The 19,745-nt window shown below is 43.2% G+C and overlaps 1 protein-coding gene across 4 annotated transcripts in view; it reads right to left on the reverse strand.

Moving 5' to 3' along the window:
- Positions 1 to 2,492: 2,492 nt before the first annotated feature.
- Positions 2,493 to 19,745, reverse strand: part of PTBP1 (polypyrimidine tract binding protein 1) — a 29,933-nt gene continuing 12,680 nt past the window's right edge. For 3 of the 4 annotated variants that reach the window (XM_068661973.1, XM_068661971.1, XM_068661974.1), the window contains 13 exons: positions 17,400 to 17,475; positions 16,295 to 16,467; positions 15,174 to 15,320; positions 13,688 to 13,858; positions 12,760 to 12,870; positions 12,227 to 12,401; positions 11,543 to 11,632; positions 10,210 to 10,358; positions 7,551 to 7,584; positions 6,959 to 7,051; positions 6,358 to 6,574; positions 6,042 to 6,119; positions 2,493 to 5,640 (listed from right to left, as the gene is read on the reverse strand). In XM_068661973.1, coding sequence (XP_068518074.1) covers positions 5,508 to 5,640; positions 6,042 to 6,119; positions 6,358 to 6,574; positions 6,959 to 7,051; positions 7,551 to 7,584; positions 10,210 to 10,358; positions 11,543 to 11,632; positions 12,227 to 12,401; positions 12,760 to 12,870; positions 13,688 to 13,858; positions 15,174 to 15,320; positions 16,295 to 16,467; positions 17,400 to 17,424 — 1,596 coding nt within the window. In that variant the 5' untranslated portion in view covers positions 17,425 to 17,475 and the 3' untranslated portion in view covers positions 2,493 to 5,507. The remainder of the gene's footprint in view (positions 5,641 to 6,041; positions 6,120 to 6,357; positions 6,575 to 6,958; positions 7,052 to 7,550; positions 7,585 to 10,209; positions 10,359 to 11,542; positions 11,633 to 12,226; positions 12,402 to 12,759; positions 12,871 to 13,687; positions 13,859 to 15,173; positions 15,321 to 16,294; positions 16,468 to 17,399; positions 17,476 to 19,745) is intronic. The other variant, XM_068661972.1, reaches the window with a different exon arrangement.

Raw genomic sequence — 19,745 nt, forward strand, 5'->3', positions numbered from 1 at the left:
GATTGCTGGCAGCAGCTCGAGGTGTGGGTGCTGCAGGAGGGGGGGGCCCCGGGGCTGTGCACACCCGGGGAGCTGGGGGGGTCCCGGGCTTTGGTAGGGGGCTGGCGGTGTGACAGGAGCGGGGGGCTCAGCCTGCAGTCCCCTGGGACATGGGGACGGAGGCAGCGGCGGCACCGAGCTGTTGGTGGGGGCCCTGGGCCCCCCCACTCAGCACCGTGACTAACAGTGCTGCAGGCCCCTTCCCCGACCCCACCGTTTCCATGGCAACCGCCAGCTCCGTGCCGCAGCCCCCCTGTGGGGACCCCCGGCTGGTGGCCGCTGTTGGGCCTGGTCCTGGGGGGCACCGGGACCCCCCCCCCCCAGCGGGTGCCCGGCCTGGGGGAGGGGACGAGAGGAGACCCTGCCTCATTAGCCGGGCCCCACTCGCTAATTGCTCCTGGAGCAGCAAATAAAGCAAATTCCCTCGGTGCCTGCGAAGTGGCGGCACGGCTCTGGTTGGTTTGAGCCGTGGGGAGCCTCGGCCCCGTCCCTGCAGCGAGGTCAGGGAGGATTCACTGCCCTCAGCCCTGCTTCACCCGGACACGGCCACCCCAGGGCCACCCCCTCCCCGGGCACAGGGACCCCGACACCGGGCTCCCCGAGGGCGCTGGGTGCAGCCTTTCTGCCCTCCAGGAGCCTCTGCAGGACTCTGAGCCCCCCCCGGCACGTAGCAAGGCGGGGAAGTGGCTTCAGCAAATATTGGTTCAGCTCCAGCAGCGTGAGCAGCGCTACTCCAGGGCTGGCAGCAGCACTTCAGCCTCCATCAGAGGCATGCTCGGAGGATTAGCAGCGGCATTTACAGAGCTGGTGGCGAAGCCAAGCTATCCGAATTCACTTTCCATAGCCAGAGATGCTCAGGATGCTTGGCCTGGCCTTTCGTGTTGGTGTTTATTCCGCACGAGCCTCTCCCCCCATCTTACAGAGCACAGCAGCGTGGTTGGATCTGCTGGAGGCAGGGAGCAGATGAGGCTGTTGTTCTCTTGCTGGAAATAAAATATTGGTTCCCCTAATTCAGCATTTTCTAAATAAAGAACATCTTTTCTAAAAGTTGCCCTACGCTGTCAGTGAGAACGGTCTAATGACAAGCACAGGTTGAGAGTCAGCTTTCTGTCAGATGCACACGGGGGAGCCAGCGCAGGCACTGTACCTCCTGCACCTGGACACCGGCAGTGCCGGGAGCTGCTGCGATGCTGGACAGGAGAACAGAGCAGCCCCCGCAGCAGGGGCCAGGAGGCTGTAAATCCCCCCCCAGCATCCCAGGGCCCCCCCTGCCTTGCCGGTGCCCAGGGCACGCAGAGCTCAGCAGCGTTTCACACGTGCATCAGCGGGCGAGGGCAGAGGCAGCTGTTACAAATCCTATTACACTTTCCAGGAACAACAGTGATCTCTTTCAGCAGCCTGAGGCTCCTGCAGAACCCAGCTTGGAGGCTGGAGCCGGAACCGAGAAGCCTATAAAATACTATAAAATAAGCCAGTTTAATGCTAATGCAGTTCAACACAAAGGGAACGCAGCCAAAGGACAGGAGCAGAGCCACGAACCCAGCAGCGCAGCATTTACTCGTCCCACCCCCACAAACACGGGCTGCCCGTAGCCACCCTCGGCTGCCGGAGCTCGGCGCACCCCCAGCAGCGCTTAGAGCTGGAGGGGTGCAAGGAGAGGGACAGGGACAGCACCGAGCACACTGCCACCAGCCTCAGGGGGGCCGCTGAGGTTTTATTTTTTGAGCATTGCGATCCCAAACTTCAGGATGCCGAGGTGTGGAGGTGTCCAGCTCTACACCACAGCACCTACTTTCAGAAATTATTTTTTCTTCAATTGCGTTGGACTCAGAGAGGACAAAACCTGCAGGACAGAAGACCTCGCTCCCCAGGGTGCTGAGCAGCCAGGCGTGCCCACCAGCACAGCTCCTGTAACCCCAGGAACCGAAATCAGCCTCCAGCCCCCTCCTAGCCATTAGGACAGCAACCTGGCCAGGGCACACCGGGCACTGGATGGGAAACCCAGCACTGAGACATCCAGCCAGCCAGAAAGCTTCGACACATCTAGAGCACAAAACTACAGAGAGTATTACGGATTTGACTGGAGAGTTGGTTATTTCATGGATATTAGCTAGAATATATGGAAAGTTTAGGAACATGAAGTAAAAAAAAAAACAAAAGTGTTGGAGTGTGACAAAGGCAGAGCATCGGTTAAGGCCCTACAACCTCATACCTCTGAACTTCACTGGTCAAGCTCTGAAGGGCTGGAGTGTGAACACCGGGGGGGCTTCGGTCACCCCACGCAGCCCCAGGCCTGGTTCACCATCCTGCCCCCTGCACAGAGGGGCCAGCATGAATAAACACTCCCCCAGCCCAGAGGTATGCGAAAAAGTCAAAGTTATGTATGAGGCAGCTGAAATTACATTAGAAGGGAAAATCAGAAGCAAAATAGGCACAATAAAGAGAGAGGAAAATCAGAAGCAAAGAATACAGAAGAAATTTATTGAAAGCACAAGTACAGACTGGCCAATAACCGCTTTCTACAATCTGAACAGTAAATAATGGAGCTACAGAAAGGTACAAAGGTTGTTATAAAATAGTTTTAATTTTGTTTCTTTTTGCATTACAAACATTCTTTGAAAGAGGCAATGGAATTCTGATGTTGTGTATGCTTACCCTCCCCACCCCACCTTCCACAATACTGAACCTGTAATAGCTGTTATCAAAATATACAATACATCTGTTCACCATAAAAAACTGGGTTTTGCTGCCCCCTCATGTCTTACAACAGGTATAAAAAAATTATAAATATGTACACCCTTTTGTTACTCACATTCTTTACATGCAAACACAGGGATCCAAAGGAAAAAAACCCACAATTGTCTGGGTTCTGGGGTTACCTCAATTCACTTACTTGCATTTTGCAAAATATATAAAGCCTGTGGGTTGACCAAATCAACATTAAAGGCCACCAGACAGGTTTCATTCCAATAAGCCTCTTCCCAGTGTCTTGGGTGAGGTTGATTGAATTCTTTAAAAGTTAAACCACCACAGCTGTTCCACTCGGGTTGCGCATGGATCCTTAAGGGAGTGCTGCCTGGGGTGTGCTCAGGAGAAGCAGCCACGCTGCCCACACTCCCCAGCTGCAGGAGGACTCAATTTACTGGTTTCCACTGGGGAAGGAAGGCAGATGAGCGAACTAACTCCAGCTGACAACTACCACCAAGACATCTGAATTTGCACTGCTGCATGTAAGATGCTGGCAAGGAAACAGATTTTTCAGAGGCAGATCAAGATTTCCTTAACAGGCTTACTCAGATTTAGAGGTAACTGAAACCAGCATCTCCTCGTCAGCTGATGTCAGCTGAACTTTTTCTCAGCTCAGCTGGGGGCAACTTCCATTTCAGGTGGTTTCACACCCCTTTCAGCCTCCAACTGAAGACTGAGGCAGGCAAGTATTACTGATCTCATGCCAGCAACCCGAGCTGAACCCTCACTCAGACTTCACACACTTCTCCAGCATAATGCATATCCTCAAGATTTCAGGGAGGAACTAAGAAAAGTTAAGACTTTTCCAAACACTCAGTGCTAGGCAAGTCAAGAGCTCCCACACTAAGCAAGGAAATCATAACTTGCAACACTAAGACAAAAAACAAACTTTGGTCCACAATTTGCAGAAAAACCCTGAAAAAAAGTACAAGATTCTTGTTATTTTGCATCCGAACAGGTTGCAGGTTAGAGGGAAACGTAAGGCAACATTGGATTACACAAAATAGAAGGCAGAATGGCCCAGGAAAGAGTTGTAAGCCAGAAAAAAAATGGTTGTTGTATCACTGGGAAAAAACGATCTGCGTTCTACTTATAATAGATTCCCTTCCTATAACTTAAAAATATCTGGGCTTATAGGTTAAAAGGGTAAAACTTTAGCCTGGGTCCTTTTACTTCAATTCACAAGCTAATTGTGCTTGTTACCTCAAACACATTGCTTTAAAAATCTGCTTAGCATGTTTCAATGTCATTACATTAATTCATCCTCAGTCATGACCTCAGCCTGATAACTAAATTCCTGCCCTACAGTTTCAATTACAAAAAAAAAATAAGAAAGTACAGTATACAAGGGTAATACCACAAAGGAGTAAATTTAGATTACGTTTATACCATCTTATCATTCTATAAAAAGGTACTTAAACTATTTCTTTTGCATATAAAGAGATTAGAATATTTGGTCAACTGGAAATATTGCTAGGCACAGATGACAGCAACTGCATCAAAAAGTATAATACAAGAATTAAAACAAAAAGCTCAAATGCTGAAGACATGCTATAAGAATGATGGCAGAGCTACATTGGTCTTGTTAATTTCAAATTAGGGGCACGAAGGTGACTCACATGAACACCTTTCTAAATGTGGGATATTCAATAATTCTTCAAATCCTAGCCAAGTATTTAAAGATATATATATATACACACAATTTGACAAATTCTTTATGATTCATCTTCACAAGTGTCCAACAGTGGTTAATTTCTTATCTTGATCAATGCTCTTGTGAAGGGCAGAGCCTGTTGACTTGCTATCGACAATGGAATGTGATTTGGTCTTGGGAATGCTTCCCCACCCAGACCTTTCTACTTGGTCTGAGCATTACACACAAAGGATCTTAAATAACTCCCACTGGAAGGTTTGCAGATGGAGATAAACCACAAGCAGATTGGAAAGTGGCATGAAGACACATGATCCTATGCAAATTGAGACATCATGGACAGTGGGATACAACTGCCTAGAGTCAAAGCCCAATGTTTTCTTTATCCACTTTGCCAGCTTCATTAGTCCTTCACTACGATAAGCTGATCTAGTGAGCCAGAGCTCATCCATTCCCCTCAACTCTCCCATCCAATCCCTACAATTCAGATGTTTTCCCCAAAAGAAGAAAAAAGTTTAAGGCACAGGATAGCAGATGCACAGTTTAGGTAGGATCAATGCAACTTATTTTTGTGCTGGATGAGTTGGGAGCTCCTATACACCATGCATTTTGCAAAATCCTGACTCAAAGGCGCAAAAGTGAATTTACACAGTGGTTTTAGGTCTTTCAAGGCATGGATGGGTAAAGAAAAAAAAGGCATCAATGTGAAACCTGATAAACTTGTTGGGATCTGCTTTTCAGGGGAGGAGGAGCAGGAGGGGAGGGGAATTTCCCAGAGCAGGTTCCAAAGTGTAAACTTTAACTTGTGATTTATTTGAACAGTCAAGATTGTTACCCATCACTGCAAGGTTAGCAATATGAATTAGATTTAATTTTTTTTTTTTAAAAACCGGTAAACTGATTTCTCTTTAAAAAAATAAAATCTCTGGTCTTTTAAGGTCACTTCAGCTGCATTTTTAAAGTGGCTTTTTTCTGGAATGATGGAAGTTGAAACCCTAGTGTTCAGCCTTCTAAGGTCAAGGCTGAACCCAAGAGGTTAAGTCCATTCTGTCTCATGCCTTCCAAAGCTTTAAATGGTGGACTTTGAGAAGGACACACGCAGGTGGTGATTCTCTCCCAGGTCATGATTATGGAGGTCAATGAGTGATTGAATGGCTTCTTCCACAGAGCCCATCTGGATCAAAGCCATTTTACGGTCCTTCCTGACAAGACAGAAGTTCAAGTCACTCAGTACCGTCATACACAGAGCTTAAGTCAGTACATGCTTTCTTAACCAGCACTCAAGACCAGGCAGAAAATCAGCTACCCGGATAACTGCAACATACTGTCCTTTTACACGGGGAGTACATCTGTAAGACAAACATGACTATACAAACTTCTCACTCAGCTACCCTAAAATTTTCATCAAGTCATTCACCATGGACCCAACCCAGGCTTACTCTGGAATTCTTTATTCCAGATGAGTCAATTACTACATAAGCAACAATTCTGCTCAGCGTTCTCTTAACCTGGGTTGGATTTTGATACTAAGAGCCAAGTGCTTCTACCCTTTTCACACTGCAGAGCCCAGCGTAAGGACAGGACATAAGAGGAAAACACTTACTGGAAGAATTTGAATCCTTTGACCATTCCACCATTGCTTGAGAACAACATCTTGAGGTCTTCTTCAGTTATTGAAGGTCTGAAACAAATAATTTCTCCAGTCAAATGTAGGTCACCTCTAAAACAGTTCCCATCAGATCCTTTCCTAATTCTCTACCAGTCAAGTAGCTCTTTGGACTGGAAAGACTGAGGAATGACAGGAAGATGGGCAATCTTTTCTCCTGCCAGAAGTTAAAAAGCTGACAACATTTACTCTCACACTAAACTTGTGAATATTTCCACAATGAGGCACACAAACTCTCCACGCAGATACTTACGGAATATTGGACAGATGAAGAGTGGCAGAAGGGGGGAAGATGTTCTGAAAATTTTTGGAGCCTGGTTTCTTGAAACGATGTAAAGGAGAATTTCCGTAGTCCTTAGTCAGACCATGGTCCTCCTGCCCGTCACGGGGAAGTTGCACTGTCTGATGCTTGGACAATGTTATACGGATTGGCTTCCCATGAAGCTTCTGACCATTTAAATGGCTCATAGCTGTAACAGTTAAAGACAGTGCTGACTACAATGGTATTTCAGTTCTCTTCAGACATTAATATCAAAGCTAGATTTCATTTGAGTTCTTCCCCATGCAGTTATGGCATCTTCCAGGAACCCCATGACAGACGTTGTTACTCTGCTTTATAGTACTGCTTACTCCATTATTTTCCCTCTGGATTATCTTGCACAAACAAACCATACCTTCTCTGGAATTGCACCAAAACCATACCATATATGCAGGCAAGCAATTAAGGGCACAAACGTTTGTGCATTTTTCATCTCTTTTTTTTTTTTTTTTGAAGAGGAGAAAGAACTGATACTGAACCTTTGATTACCGATATCTCGTAATGCTAACAATGCGATAAACTTAAGCTTGCTTACCAAGCTGAGCCTGGTTTCCATCAGCCATCTGAACTAGGGCATTCTCTTTCTTATTAAATAAAATCTTCACCCTCTGCACATCACCATAGACTCCTTCAGAAAGTGAGGAAAAAATAGTTTCAGGTAAGGGGAATAACGGAAGTCTCATTCAACTTAATATTAGCTAATCAATCCAAGAGCAAAAACGTTCATTCACAACCAGAACTAATCTCATTCCAACCATGTTTTACTTATTCTGCTCTACTTAAGGAAAATTCTTATATAGCAGAATAATAATGGAACAATACATTAAAGAAAAAGATACTGGGTTTCAGCAAAAAAAGAGCAAAAATCTAAATGCCAGAAGACTGGACAATTTAGCATGCTACCACAATTTAAAACTCTTATAAAAAGACATGCAAAGCAATAAACCATGCATAACTGAACATAAAATAAAGGCAAACTAAATTAAATAGCAAACTAAATAAACAATGTAAAAATTACGCATTCAAAAAAATGGCAAACTGCAAACTGTACATTTTTGAAGTATCAAAAAAAAGTAATCTCAAATAAATGAAAAACAAGGTAATAAAAAGTGTGAATAATAACATACCGAAAAGAATAAAGAGGCATTGGGGTGTAACTCTCTTTAGAGAACAGCAGAGCAAGGCAGCGGAGGGACAGGGAAGAGGTAAGGAATCGAAGGGGAGAGCGAGGTTGCACAAATCGTCCACAACGAGGAAGGGCAGAGTCCCCGCAGGAAATGGCGAAATTGGTTGATGGATGATGAAGTTTTCAAGATGGTTAATATTGAAGGGCAGGTTGGTTTCCGAAGAGCAGGGTTTTTTTTTTTTTTGGAAGGGGAATGTTTTTATTTTTTGTTTCAAGCAACAACAGGAAGCAGAAGTACCGTGCAGTCAGTTGGCAAAGAAATTCCGGATCAGGGGAAGAAAAAAAATTCAGGGATGGGGGAGAAAAGAAAAAAGTAGCAAAAAACACAGGTCAGTAAATACATAAGGAAATATGTAGTGTTCCATCAGTCAGATTTATAGAATTCTACATACAATAACTTGTTTACAGAAACAGTTAATAGGTTTTTACCTAGTGGAACACAACGATAAAGAAAAGGCATTTTTACTTAAGATATACAAAGAAGTAAGAGACAGTATCACAACAGAGTGACTTCTGCAGGCTTTAACACTAATTAAATTGCAATGGTATTCCCTAAAATTTGTCTAAAAATACTGTTTTTGATTACTAGCATTTCTTAGAAGAAATAACTTCACCTGTCAAGTCAAACAGCTGTAGTTGCTGCTTTAGGGCCAAGGAAGTAGCCCATACAGCATACTTAATTGTAACAAAACCGAAAAAAGCCAATTTAGGTATTACCCACTGCATATAGAGCAAAATACCAGGCTGCATTCCACTACAGGCAGCTATTCCACTACAAAAAAAAAAGTACTTTGAAGGCCTGGTGGAAGTTCTTGCTATAAAGGAGCTTGGTACCATGTTTACAGCAGAAGTCTGCTCCCTTCCATCTGTCTCAGTGCACTGGCCCCACACTGCAGGAGCCCAGCACTGCTGCTGATCCAGGAAGGGAAAGCACCTCTGCTCCCAGCAGCAACGCTAACTGTGCACGCTGATCGGAGTGCTTTAGACTTCTCCCACTCACCGTGGAGAAAAAAGTCATTTTAATTTCCAGGATTCTGATTCAGGAAAAAGCCTTACATGCTGTGGAGCAGTCACTCCAGAGAAATACTGTCTCTTAACTAACTGGTTGTGGCATAGGTAAGTTTCTACAACACTGATTATACAGGCAATGGAAAAAGTTTCAGATCTGTTAGTTCACAGCTTCAGTACAAGTATCAAAGTCTCTCTAGCCCAAAGATAAGCTGGATGGATAGTGAAGAGCTCAAAAAAATCACAAGGCATGAAATAACTGCTTGATCCTGTTTAAACAAGAACTGTGCACACCATCAGACACATGCAGATTAAATGGGGGTAAAGCATGGTCTTCAACCCATCACTGCCATCCAGGCAATACAATCATCCCAAGAAAAAAAATGGGCTGTGTTATATCGGTTGAGAATAGCAATGCCAGCTCGTAACGTTTAAGACTTCTGTTTGGACAGCAGGTCACTGGGACCAAGCCAGAGATGACAGTTCCTGGAATGGCAGAGGAGTTCCTAGGCAGAAAAACCAACTCATCCAAATCAAAGCTGGTATCACAGCCCCTGCCATTATTTCATGCCCTGGAGAAAACAGTCATGACAGATAAAGAGTAGTCTGAACTACTGATTCAATTAGCGCATCTCATCGAGAATTGAATATTTTTTGATTACTCATCACATCCAGGCTTCTCCTTTGATGCAAAAGAGGTTTTGTGGTTACTCTGACATCACTGGTAAGTTTTGTAGCTTTGCAAAGTAGTATTAAGTTGTGTGTGCAGTCCCACCAGTTAAAAGTGCTTTTAGAGACTCTCATTCTATTGCACACAATAGAAGATTCTACACTTTTAATACAACAAAGAGCCAAAATCTGACAAAAAATCAAGATACCCATATCGAATTCTCTGATAGTCTTCCATTAAAGATTTTTGTTCAAATTTTCCTGCTTTGTTATTAAAGAAACCCAAGTATTTCAACTCACTAAGTTAAATGGAGTCGAACATGTAAATTGTGAGCTGTTACGGGGTTTAACTAAAGAAAACCTTCCAGGAATCTTGGAAAGGAAAAAATGTGCAAGCACATGGCAGAGGAAAACTGCACAGGTACAAAGTCAAGCTGGCAGGGGTCCAGACACTACACAGAAAGAGCAGAGGTCAGAATGAACTCTCTCTGTAGTTCTGAATTAATGTATTAAAAAACTAAAACATGCTAGGGGGAAGAAAGAATGGACATGACTATTCTGTGACCCAAATGACACTACTGCATGGGAATGGCAGGGAGGTTCCAAATGGAAGGGAGGAAGGGGACAGGCATTGTAGTCTTTGTGGGACAAGAGCAGGCAGGCAGCATCCTTGGCTTTCAACCAAAGAAGAGCGAGATTTTAATTTGAAAGATGGACTTTCTCATTTCCCTTCAGCAACTAGAGTACTGATCTGCTTTGAGGTTCAGAGCTTGCAGAGCACATCATCTGCTTTTCTAGTTTTGCCGTTTCCTTTAAGATATAGTAGGATTTCACTTTCAACAAGTTTCAGCATAATCTGTGTTCAGAAAGTGAAAGTAGAGGTAACAGGAAGGAGAAAAAAGTAAAATTAGGACTCCACTAACCTCAGGATTCAGATTGCTAACCAGCAGAACAGAGTTCCCTGCCCCAGTGAGGCCGGGAATGGCAATCCGTCCTGCTGCAGCCGCTGCAGCTGCTGCTGATGGGATAGCCAAAGGAGCTAGTGCTCCATGAACATTGGGAACTGACAAGCCTGGAAATTAAAGAATATTAACCAGTAAAGAAATTAACAGCACGTACTCTAGTGTATTTGCTGCACCAGAAGGGAGAACACGGCACCTTCTGCAACATGCAAGTAACCATTCAAAACATAGTGACTACGTACTAACAGCAACAGAAGCCTCCAATTCTGGTGCTGCAGGAAATGGTGTCATTCCTAATAGTAATTGCTCTTATGGTGCCTGGTGTTTAACAGATGCCTCAGCACGATCTTGTTGACTACAATATTTTTCGCATTTCACAAGAAGCGGAATCAGCACAAAGCCTCAGCTTTGCTGGTGCAGGAAAGGCATCACAAACGGTGCAATTGTAAGGGTCTTTCCAACCAGTGCATGCCAAAAATGCTTCAGTCTTTAACCATGCATATAATATTATATGCTACCATCAGCTAATTTCTCATGAAAGGAGAAACATTAAAGTTTCGTTTACAGGCATTTCTACATTGCTCACAATAACATCCGGCACCTCACTGTATTAAGAGTTCTTTCCTTTGGAGAGCTAAAGTTCTGGAAACCACTAGTAATGAATTAAATGAAACTACTTAAAGTGACATTGTTTATTTCCTCAAGAGGACAAAATATTAAAAATATCAGTGGTTAAACAATTTGTTTTGTACTTGTTTCTTATTAGCCAGGAAATTCCATCAAGTTACAGGGAAGTCAACATTGTTTTTCATAGCATACCAAGTTTGGCCTAGCACCTAAAGCTTAAGTGTTTCATCTCAGACACTTGGCTACTCATGTACGTAGTTATATTATTACCCGCAACATGAGCTGTAAACCTCAGTGCAATATAGTAGCGCAAGTAATTAGCTTGATGCTTAAATGCAGGTGTAAAAGTGAGATCCTAACCTCAGCAACCACATGAAGTGCTGAATACAAAATAATATCCTCCCCTAAGTTTCTCAATAATTTTAAATTCTGCCTTTATGAACTCTCACGTTCAGGTTTTCTTCTCTCCATGTGAATATAGCTGAGGCAGAGTAGCTACAGCTACACTCACATTCCTAGCTGAGATTACGTACTGAAACACCACTCACTCACATGCCAAATGCCAGCACTTCAGATTTCCATGACTAGCCCCCCCATCACTACTCAGCTCTAAAACATCAAGATGCTTTAGCAACAACCAGAGAACCTATAGAAAATTCCAACTTACGAAGTACAGTACCTGCAGCCTGAGGAATTGCAAAGGTAGGAGGAAAGCCAGCCCCCGCATATGGAGAGGCAGAGATTATTCCTGGAGCACCTGGGAAAGACATACACATTATACATAGAGAGCCAACAGCAATTAAACTCTAGACTGAGCTGTAACGTCTCCATAAGTCCTTCAACAAAGATTTAGCTGGAAGCTAAACCATAACCACTAAGTAAAAAATGTCTCAAACAATACTGAATGTCTTCAAGAAATGACAAGAATATTTCTCCAACTCCACTGGTCTGGCAGCTAGCAGAAGTTACCTGTTGGCCTCAACACAAGCTAGCAGGTCCCATAACTGTTTAAACACAGTAGTTTTCAAAGTATGGGTTACAGCACCCCAAATTATTGCTGTCTGTATTGTAGTCAGAACAGCAGATGGCACTAGAAGCCCAGACAGCTGGTAACATGTTAAAACAGTCCTCACGAATAAAAAATAGCATTCAAAGCAGCAATGTGCACCCACAACCATACGTACATGCTAGTATTTTGCACTAGTCAGATTCAGTGATTCCAAAATTTCTCAATCACACTATATTATAAAATTATACATGACCAAATATACTAGGCTTACATCCCCTTCTTTTCCCCAACTGACAGAAGTATCAGTTACATTTGTCCTACTCCCACTCTAAGAATTCTCACCAAAAGCAGCTGCCATGGTCTGATCGAGAGAGGGCTGGTTATCCCCAGAAGGTAGGTCTGGCCGTGTGTAATCTCTGCTTTTATCATTATTGTATTTTACATTGAGACTTGTGAGCTTTGAGAAATCTATGCGCAGTGTACAACAGGCATTGTAGATATTCTGTCCATCCAGCGACTGCAAGGAAAGAAGTCGGTTTTTAAATCCGAAATGTATTTATGTTATACGTCACAGTAACAGATCTCTGAAGAGAGGTGGTGTTACATCATTCCAGGTAGTGCTGGACCCAAGGACAGGCAGGTATCTTGCTTTGCATGGAGTTAGCATCACACCATTCTATTCCCTTCAGTATTCACTCAGGTTACACCATACTGGCCTTGGTGGTGAATTTCCCTCCCACCTGCACATGCAATCTGCCAGTAGGGTAATGCTCACATAAGCCTAATATGCCCAGGTACATTTGTTTTAGATTAACAAAAACAAGCTTAGAATTTTGAATAATTCAGGTGTTTAGCACTGCAAACATATTACTCACCAGTTTGGCATGCTGAGCACTCATTGGGTCAGCATATTGTAACAGAGCCTGAAATTGGTTGTTCTTTGTGAATGTGATGATTTTCAAGACTGTACCAAATTTGGAAAAAATCTGCAAGATAATATTTGCATGCATCGTTACCTCATTTCCAGTAATAGAGCTTCATATTTCACCTCCATGATTGAAAGCAGAAACAGTAAGTTATCCCATCACACCCTGTTAGCTTTTCAACTCAAAAACGTAAGGTTTTAAACTGCATCAAGCATTGTTTATCTTACATCATAGCATCTGACTAGAAAAAGTGACAGTATTACTGAATTGCATCCTTAATGAAGCTTTCAGTTTGTCATGAAATCTTATACAGGAGGATTCATACACACCTTCATAAACTGGAACACTTTCCAGAATTTTAGGGATTCTTAAATGCAGTCAAGCTTGCATTTTGAACATGAAGATTAAGTTAAGCAACCATAGTGGGCAGCAGGAATGAACTTTCCAAATAGGCTACTGCCTAAATGATTTGTATATACTGCATTTGTTTCCCTCTACCTCCCACAACGATGCTTAGCAACTACTTCCACAAAACCAGAGCTAGAATATGACTAGAATATGAAGAGCAGTTTTGAAGAGGTAAATATTGGTCTTTTCTACTGTTACCAGGTTGCAGTCCAACTAAAATGGGCCAGCAAATCTCTGGAAATTAAAATCTGGCCAGATTGGGACCAAAAATAGATGAACCTCATTGTATGTGTCAGGGTGTCTAGAAAGTAGAAATCTAACAGCTATGCTCAAAGCTGCTCTTCCCAGAACTTTCTTTACAGATAAAAACACATGCTGTTAGAACACCAGCACTTAGAATACAATAATTCCATATTTGGTGCTACCCTTTCCTCCACGACACTCTTCAAGAAGCATTGGCATGTTTTACCTGATGCAGAACATCTAGAGTGACAGGATAGAAGAGATTCTCAACAATGATCCTCAGGACAGGGCTCTGGCCAGCCATTGCCATTCCTGCATCAACAGCTGCAGCAGAGGCTGACAGCGCTAGGTTTCCCGACTGAACAGAATTCACTGCTTGCAGAGCTGCTTGGGCACGCTGCAGAACCAAACATCCTGTTAGACTGACATTCCTGCTTGCAAAAACACACATTCAGCTTTTGAGATCCCCAACTGCATAGTACAGAAGAGCAGAAACCCAGGTAGCAATTTACTGTTCCTAAGGCTGTGGATACAATGATTTCAGCACATTTTAAACATGGGCAATAGGAGGCCACCCCTATCAATAACAGCAAAGCAAGAATACAACCTATGTAAAGCATGAAGTACTTATGCTACTGCTAAAATATTGCTCAGCACCTACCAATGGAGCAAGATTATTCCAGTGTTTAGGAGAGGCAAAACTAGGCTCTTCTGGAATGAACCACCATCTCCAGAATACTACAGAAGCTGACTAAAACTAAAAGATTTATGCACAGCTGCTACAGGGATGCAGAAGTGGAAATGGACTTGCAGATTCCTGTGAGCATACCCTTCTGCGTATAACACTGCGCTCACTTGTGCACCAAATTCTAGTTAGATGAACCAAGCAGTGGTGTTCCATCTGCACAGCATTAGATGCTCTGATCCTGATGTAAATCAGACTGAAAAGTGAGAGGAGGCAAACTGGGTGTATTGGGCAGCCAACCCTGATAAGGAGGCACAAGTAACTTGAACTTATTTCCAGTGTTCCTATCCTGAAACATTGCCAAGAGCAGCTGAGACAAAAGAGGTGAGCTTTTTATGCCATGCAGAGCACATCTGCACGTAACACTTTGTCAGGACTATCTAGAGTTTAAGAACCACTGTATTCAAGTTCTGCCTCCCTGAAAGATAGCACTTGTCAGTAGCAAATACTCTATGACAGGTACAAGTTGTGCCCCATTATAGCTTCTTTTTATATAAAACTTTCAAGTATTAGAAGCATTTTTAAAGCACCAAAAATTAATCATGTCTGTATGCATTCAGTTACTGTTTCTAATTGAAGAATGCTAAACACTTCCTCATGATCTCATATTTCCTATGCATGTTCTTCCCAACATCAAGGCAGTTTTAGCAGCTCATTTAACAGTCTGCTGGGACTTTGGACAAAAGCTGTTATTGGAGACCTTATTCCATGAACTACAAGCTTGTGGTAGAAGTCAAAGTAGCAAATGAAAAACTACTAGCAAGGGGAAAGAGGCAATCAAAAGCACCCATGCTGAAAGCAGTCTATTAGAACCTAGATGAGAAGCATTTATATCCACGCTTTCACAGGAAATCAGCATGCTTTTTAATACTTTCATAGTTAAACCAAGTTTCTGGAAACCAGCAGCAAAATCATCAGCTGAGAACTGTCCGCCCCTCCCACCAGCACAAGGTAAAGAAGAACTAACTGCTTGGTTTGGAGAGTTGTCTGTCTTCAGCTCCTTGTGGTTGGAGAACTGGATATAGATGGGCTGGCTTCGAAGGACTGGAGTGACTGTGGTGTAGTAGTTTACCATGGTGTTGGCTGCCTCCTCTGTATTCATTTCTATGAAAGCCTGAACAGAAAGCCAAATCAATCAATTCAACATCTTACTGAAGCAGCTCACACTAGGAGACAACGTAACACTCAGCGATAGCACATGGTTGATAAATTCAGGAGGAATTTGCAGTTGAAACAAAAAGCATTGATTTCCACACATTCACACACCAGACTGACATTAATGTAAGGTTTCAGTGGCCCTAAGATCTTTACACTACCCTTAGTTAACTGGCAACCACGGAAACATCTGCAGGAACACCAGAAGAGAGCAATAACCCAGACTCTGAGCACTTACACATTACATTAAGCAACTTTCCATACTTCTCTGCAGAGCTGTAAGCCCACTCATTGTTCCACACCTTTATGGTCTCCTCTACTTCAGAACAAGAATGCAAGGGATCGTAGCGAGTCATTACATTAAGTACTTACATATAATCATACCACGCAACATATCAGAGGCGCATTTTCATAATAAGATTAAAGACACAGTATTTTAAGTGATGATTAAAGTTGGCTTGCTTTTTTACTCCTTAATTTGTGAGACAATTTTAGTTACCAAACTAGTGCACACCTTCTGCATTACCCAAGAGTGTTTCAGCTTTGCCTGGTTCATTTTCTGTACCTGTAAAGGTGTCCTTAATATGCAAAGTCACACTGGTGGTTACTCAACTACCAAGCTAACTTGAGTGAAAGAGGCCGACTCACAGCACTGCTGTCCAAGTCGTTTACCTGGTCTGTAATTTAAAACCAAGCATAATGCTAATTATAAATGACAACCAGTAATTACGGACTTGCTCCATGTACAGTCTGAAAATAGTATTTTCTACAGCTCATGGGACAATCGTGGAGAAGTAAAACATAGCATGCAGAAGTTATTGACTCCTAATGCACCACCGTTGTTCAATCAACTTAGATCTGGTTTACTGATGACAGAATCTTTGACAAGATGACAAGTCTTTGACAATCTCTGCTTTCAGTTAGGAACAGTACCTGATTTTTTCCTTTCAACATTAGAAGATTGGTGACCTTGCCAAAAGGTAAGCCCAAAGAAATGACCTCTGCCTCCGTAACGTCACTGGGCAGTTTACGGACGTGGATTACTCGGGATGGGACCCCAGCACTTCTACTGTCACCTTTGAATTTTTTGCTGTCGTTTCCATTAGCTGTAAAAAAAAAAAAAAGTCACTGTTTAGAAGAGCAAGTTCCATGCAACATACACGTACCTACCACTTCTGACATAAGGTTCTCCCCCCTCAGTTACTGCTGTTACAGAGAAATTCCATGGTCTAACTTACCCAGAGTCTGAATACACATGGTTTTACTCATTTTTCAAATTACACGAATGCGAGTGACGTAGCTGAATGCCAGTGCAATGGAATCAACTCTCCAGTGGCCATTTTACAGCCTGTTTACAGTACATACACAACCCCACCCACAACTCTATTCCATGTAGGTCTGAGCCATTAATTTTAGACTGCTGCTTTGTTCCTTTTCACTTTGACATATTCTTAGCAACGAAGCACTTTGAAAGGGACTTCTTAGATCAAGTGACACTAAAACAAACAATACGACTCAAATGTAACTTTAGATCAGCTGGATTATACATACAGCAAAGACTACCAGCAGCACAATACCAGACATTAGCTGATACAGTCTGGCAGGGAAGCTACCAGCAAAACAGTAAGGGCCTCAGAGGCATTTCATGGCACTGGCAAGCACAGAAGGCAAAAGTTCTGGACTCAGCACCTAAGAATTCTGTCTTGCAAGGGATTACTAACCTCTAGATGGTGTAAGACTCCTAAATAACAACAAATTGATATATACAGACAAAACAATCCTACATTAAATTCACCTGTGTTTCGAGTCTACAGCAAAACCTGCACATTCTAATGCTGTAAAAGTCATTTCAGCAACTGTCCTGCAACAATTTTTCAGTCTGCAAACCTTAAAAGTACAGGGCAGAGACTTATTCAGCACCATCTTACAACAGGCTCAATAAGTATTAAAAACAGAGATTTAAAAATTAAGATGACAGTAAAACAGACCTCATAGTACAATATTTTTCATGTTTCTCTTTTCTTATGGGCAATATTACCTGCAGAAGAAGAGTTGCTGCTCATGATAAAGGGTCCGTTAGTAACACAAGTAGAGAAAAGCTCGTCAGATCCCCGCTGGAAAAGAAAAGAAGAAAGGTAAACTGACAGCATCTTTACTAAATCCTATTCAGGTATTCTGAAAGCAGAAAAACAATTGAGATTAAGTTGTAGAGAAGCTGAACAGAAGTGAAAATATACTGACAGTCAGCCTCATTGTCACCATAAATTAAACATAAGTAAGATCCAATTTAGTAACTGAGTAGCACTACCCAACAGCTGAGCACTGGGAATCTCAAGGAGCTGAGGCATTGCTGAGTTGTTTGAAGCCACTAAATCAAGCGTCATGCACTGACATTCACATTTTTTCCTTAAGAAAAAAGGACCTGACTACTGCTGTCAGATGACATTTTCGTTCTTTTAAGTTAAGCTAGAACACTGTAGCTGATCTGAAACAGCAGAACAAGTAGGTCGCACCTCCTCATCAATTCCTAATGCCGTTCATTACGGTGAGAGCAGCCATTTTACTGGGGTTACCAAGATCACAGAAGTCTTGAGCAAAAGACAAGTTACAACGTATTTGGTCAAAGATGCCATTTTCCAGCAACTGTGAGACAACGCAACTTGGAGATGCTGAGAACTGAAAGAAATGCAACTCTTCCCCTTCCTCCCCCCAGAAAATGGGAGAGAAAAAAAATCAAGAAAGTGAAGCTCCCAGGAAAGATCTACTTTTATTTTTATAGGAGTAGGAATACAATAGTTTGCACTCTTCTAGGACAACAGTAAGAGTCTCAGTAAGCACACTCCAGTCGGAGGACACAGACAAGCATTCTGAAGTGGAGAAACCTGAGTATCACAGGTACAAAATCTGTGGTCACATCCTTAATTTTGTACTAGGAGCTTATTGCTGAAGTCGTGGCTGCTTGCAGAACGAGATGCTCAGAGCAAGCCAACATCTTTGATTTTTTTTCCATCCTGCAGTGTCATACATTTTGACTATGGAAGAACAAAATGTTTGATCAAAAGCTAGAACAAACTGCTCCTACTGGAATTACACTGCCCAAACTGATACCAGAATTCACAGAAATGTATTTATTCTGGGCCTTTTAGTAGCTGGAGGCATGGTCTAATTCCGTCTATTGGCATACGGGCAGGGAAGTGCAGGAGCTTAGCATTTCCCTTCACTCCCTGAAAATAATGCTAACCAACCTCGAGCAGATCACTGTAAGACATTTCAATTCACTGCAGCGTTCCCTGCACTGACCACGACACCGTGCTAACCTACGGAGGAAGTATGAAAAAAGCATTACTAAGGCAAGAAGCAAACACTACAACAAATTACTTCTTAGCACGATCTACGCTTACACAAACGCCACTTAAAATCAGTAAGAATTTCAAACAAGCGACAGAGAAGACCTCAAAGCTCACTGCAAGCAGCAAGCAAACTCAGTAACAGAAATCCAGCTACAGAAGCACTTTCTCGTAGCTTCCAAAACGATTTTTACGGTGTCACACTAGAAGACCTCTACCAGCAGAAAAAAACAACCAAGCTCATCCCTCTGCTAACTCCCAGGCACCTGGATGGAAACATGCCCTGCTGCACACCATGGCCACCAGAAACCCTATCGCCCCCCGAGCCCCGTATCTGGTGGCCCTGCAGTAACAGTATCTGCGAGATAACAAAGGCTCTGCTGCTGCTCCAGCAAACAGGTTGGGAAAGTAGGTCACAGAGGAGCCCCAGAACAGCGAGTTACAGACAGAGGGGTTTGGGTGGCGGGTTTTTTTTTTTCCTTTTCTTCTTCAAATCTTGAATTTCTCGTCTGACAACTCACTGCTGCCTCTTCAAAGAGGAGCTCGAGGACTTTGATGTACTGAGGAGGGGAAATTAGGCATGGTTCCAACACCGTGCTTGGTGCACTACTGCTGGTCACCTGCCCCCAAAGCCCAGGCCCTCCAAAGGCAGCACCCGCCCAGCAGTGTCTCCCTCTCACAAAGTGCTAATTAGCAATAGGCCTTTTAACAGCTGCTCTAATTAGCACTGGGATTCCTGAGTCCAAGCAAGAGGCAAGCTAGTCTGGGAGGCTATTATACTGCGAGCCCATCCTTTTGATGACAAATTAACGCGTAATCCCAAGGCAAAGGAATCCACCAGCCTGCTGCAAGCCTTCGTGCGCCCCAGCCAGCCGACTTCCCGCAGGCTGGGATGTGACCAGCAGCTATTTCCAAGAGCCGCCCAGCAGCAAGCAAACCTCCCCGTGCAGGCTGTGTTTATTGGCCTAATGAAACCGCTTGCATCAGGCCCTACTGGGCCTTCAGCTCCCAAAGAGTTCTTCAGGCACTCGTAAAGC

This window comes from Anas acuta, chromosome 26 (assembly GCF_963932015.1).
Source record: "Anas acuta chromosome 26, bAnaAcu1.1, whole genome shotgun sequence".
Classification (NCBI taxonomy): domain Eukaryota; kingdom Metazoa; phylum Chordata; class Aves; order Anseriformes; family Anatidae; genus Anas; species Anas acuta.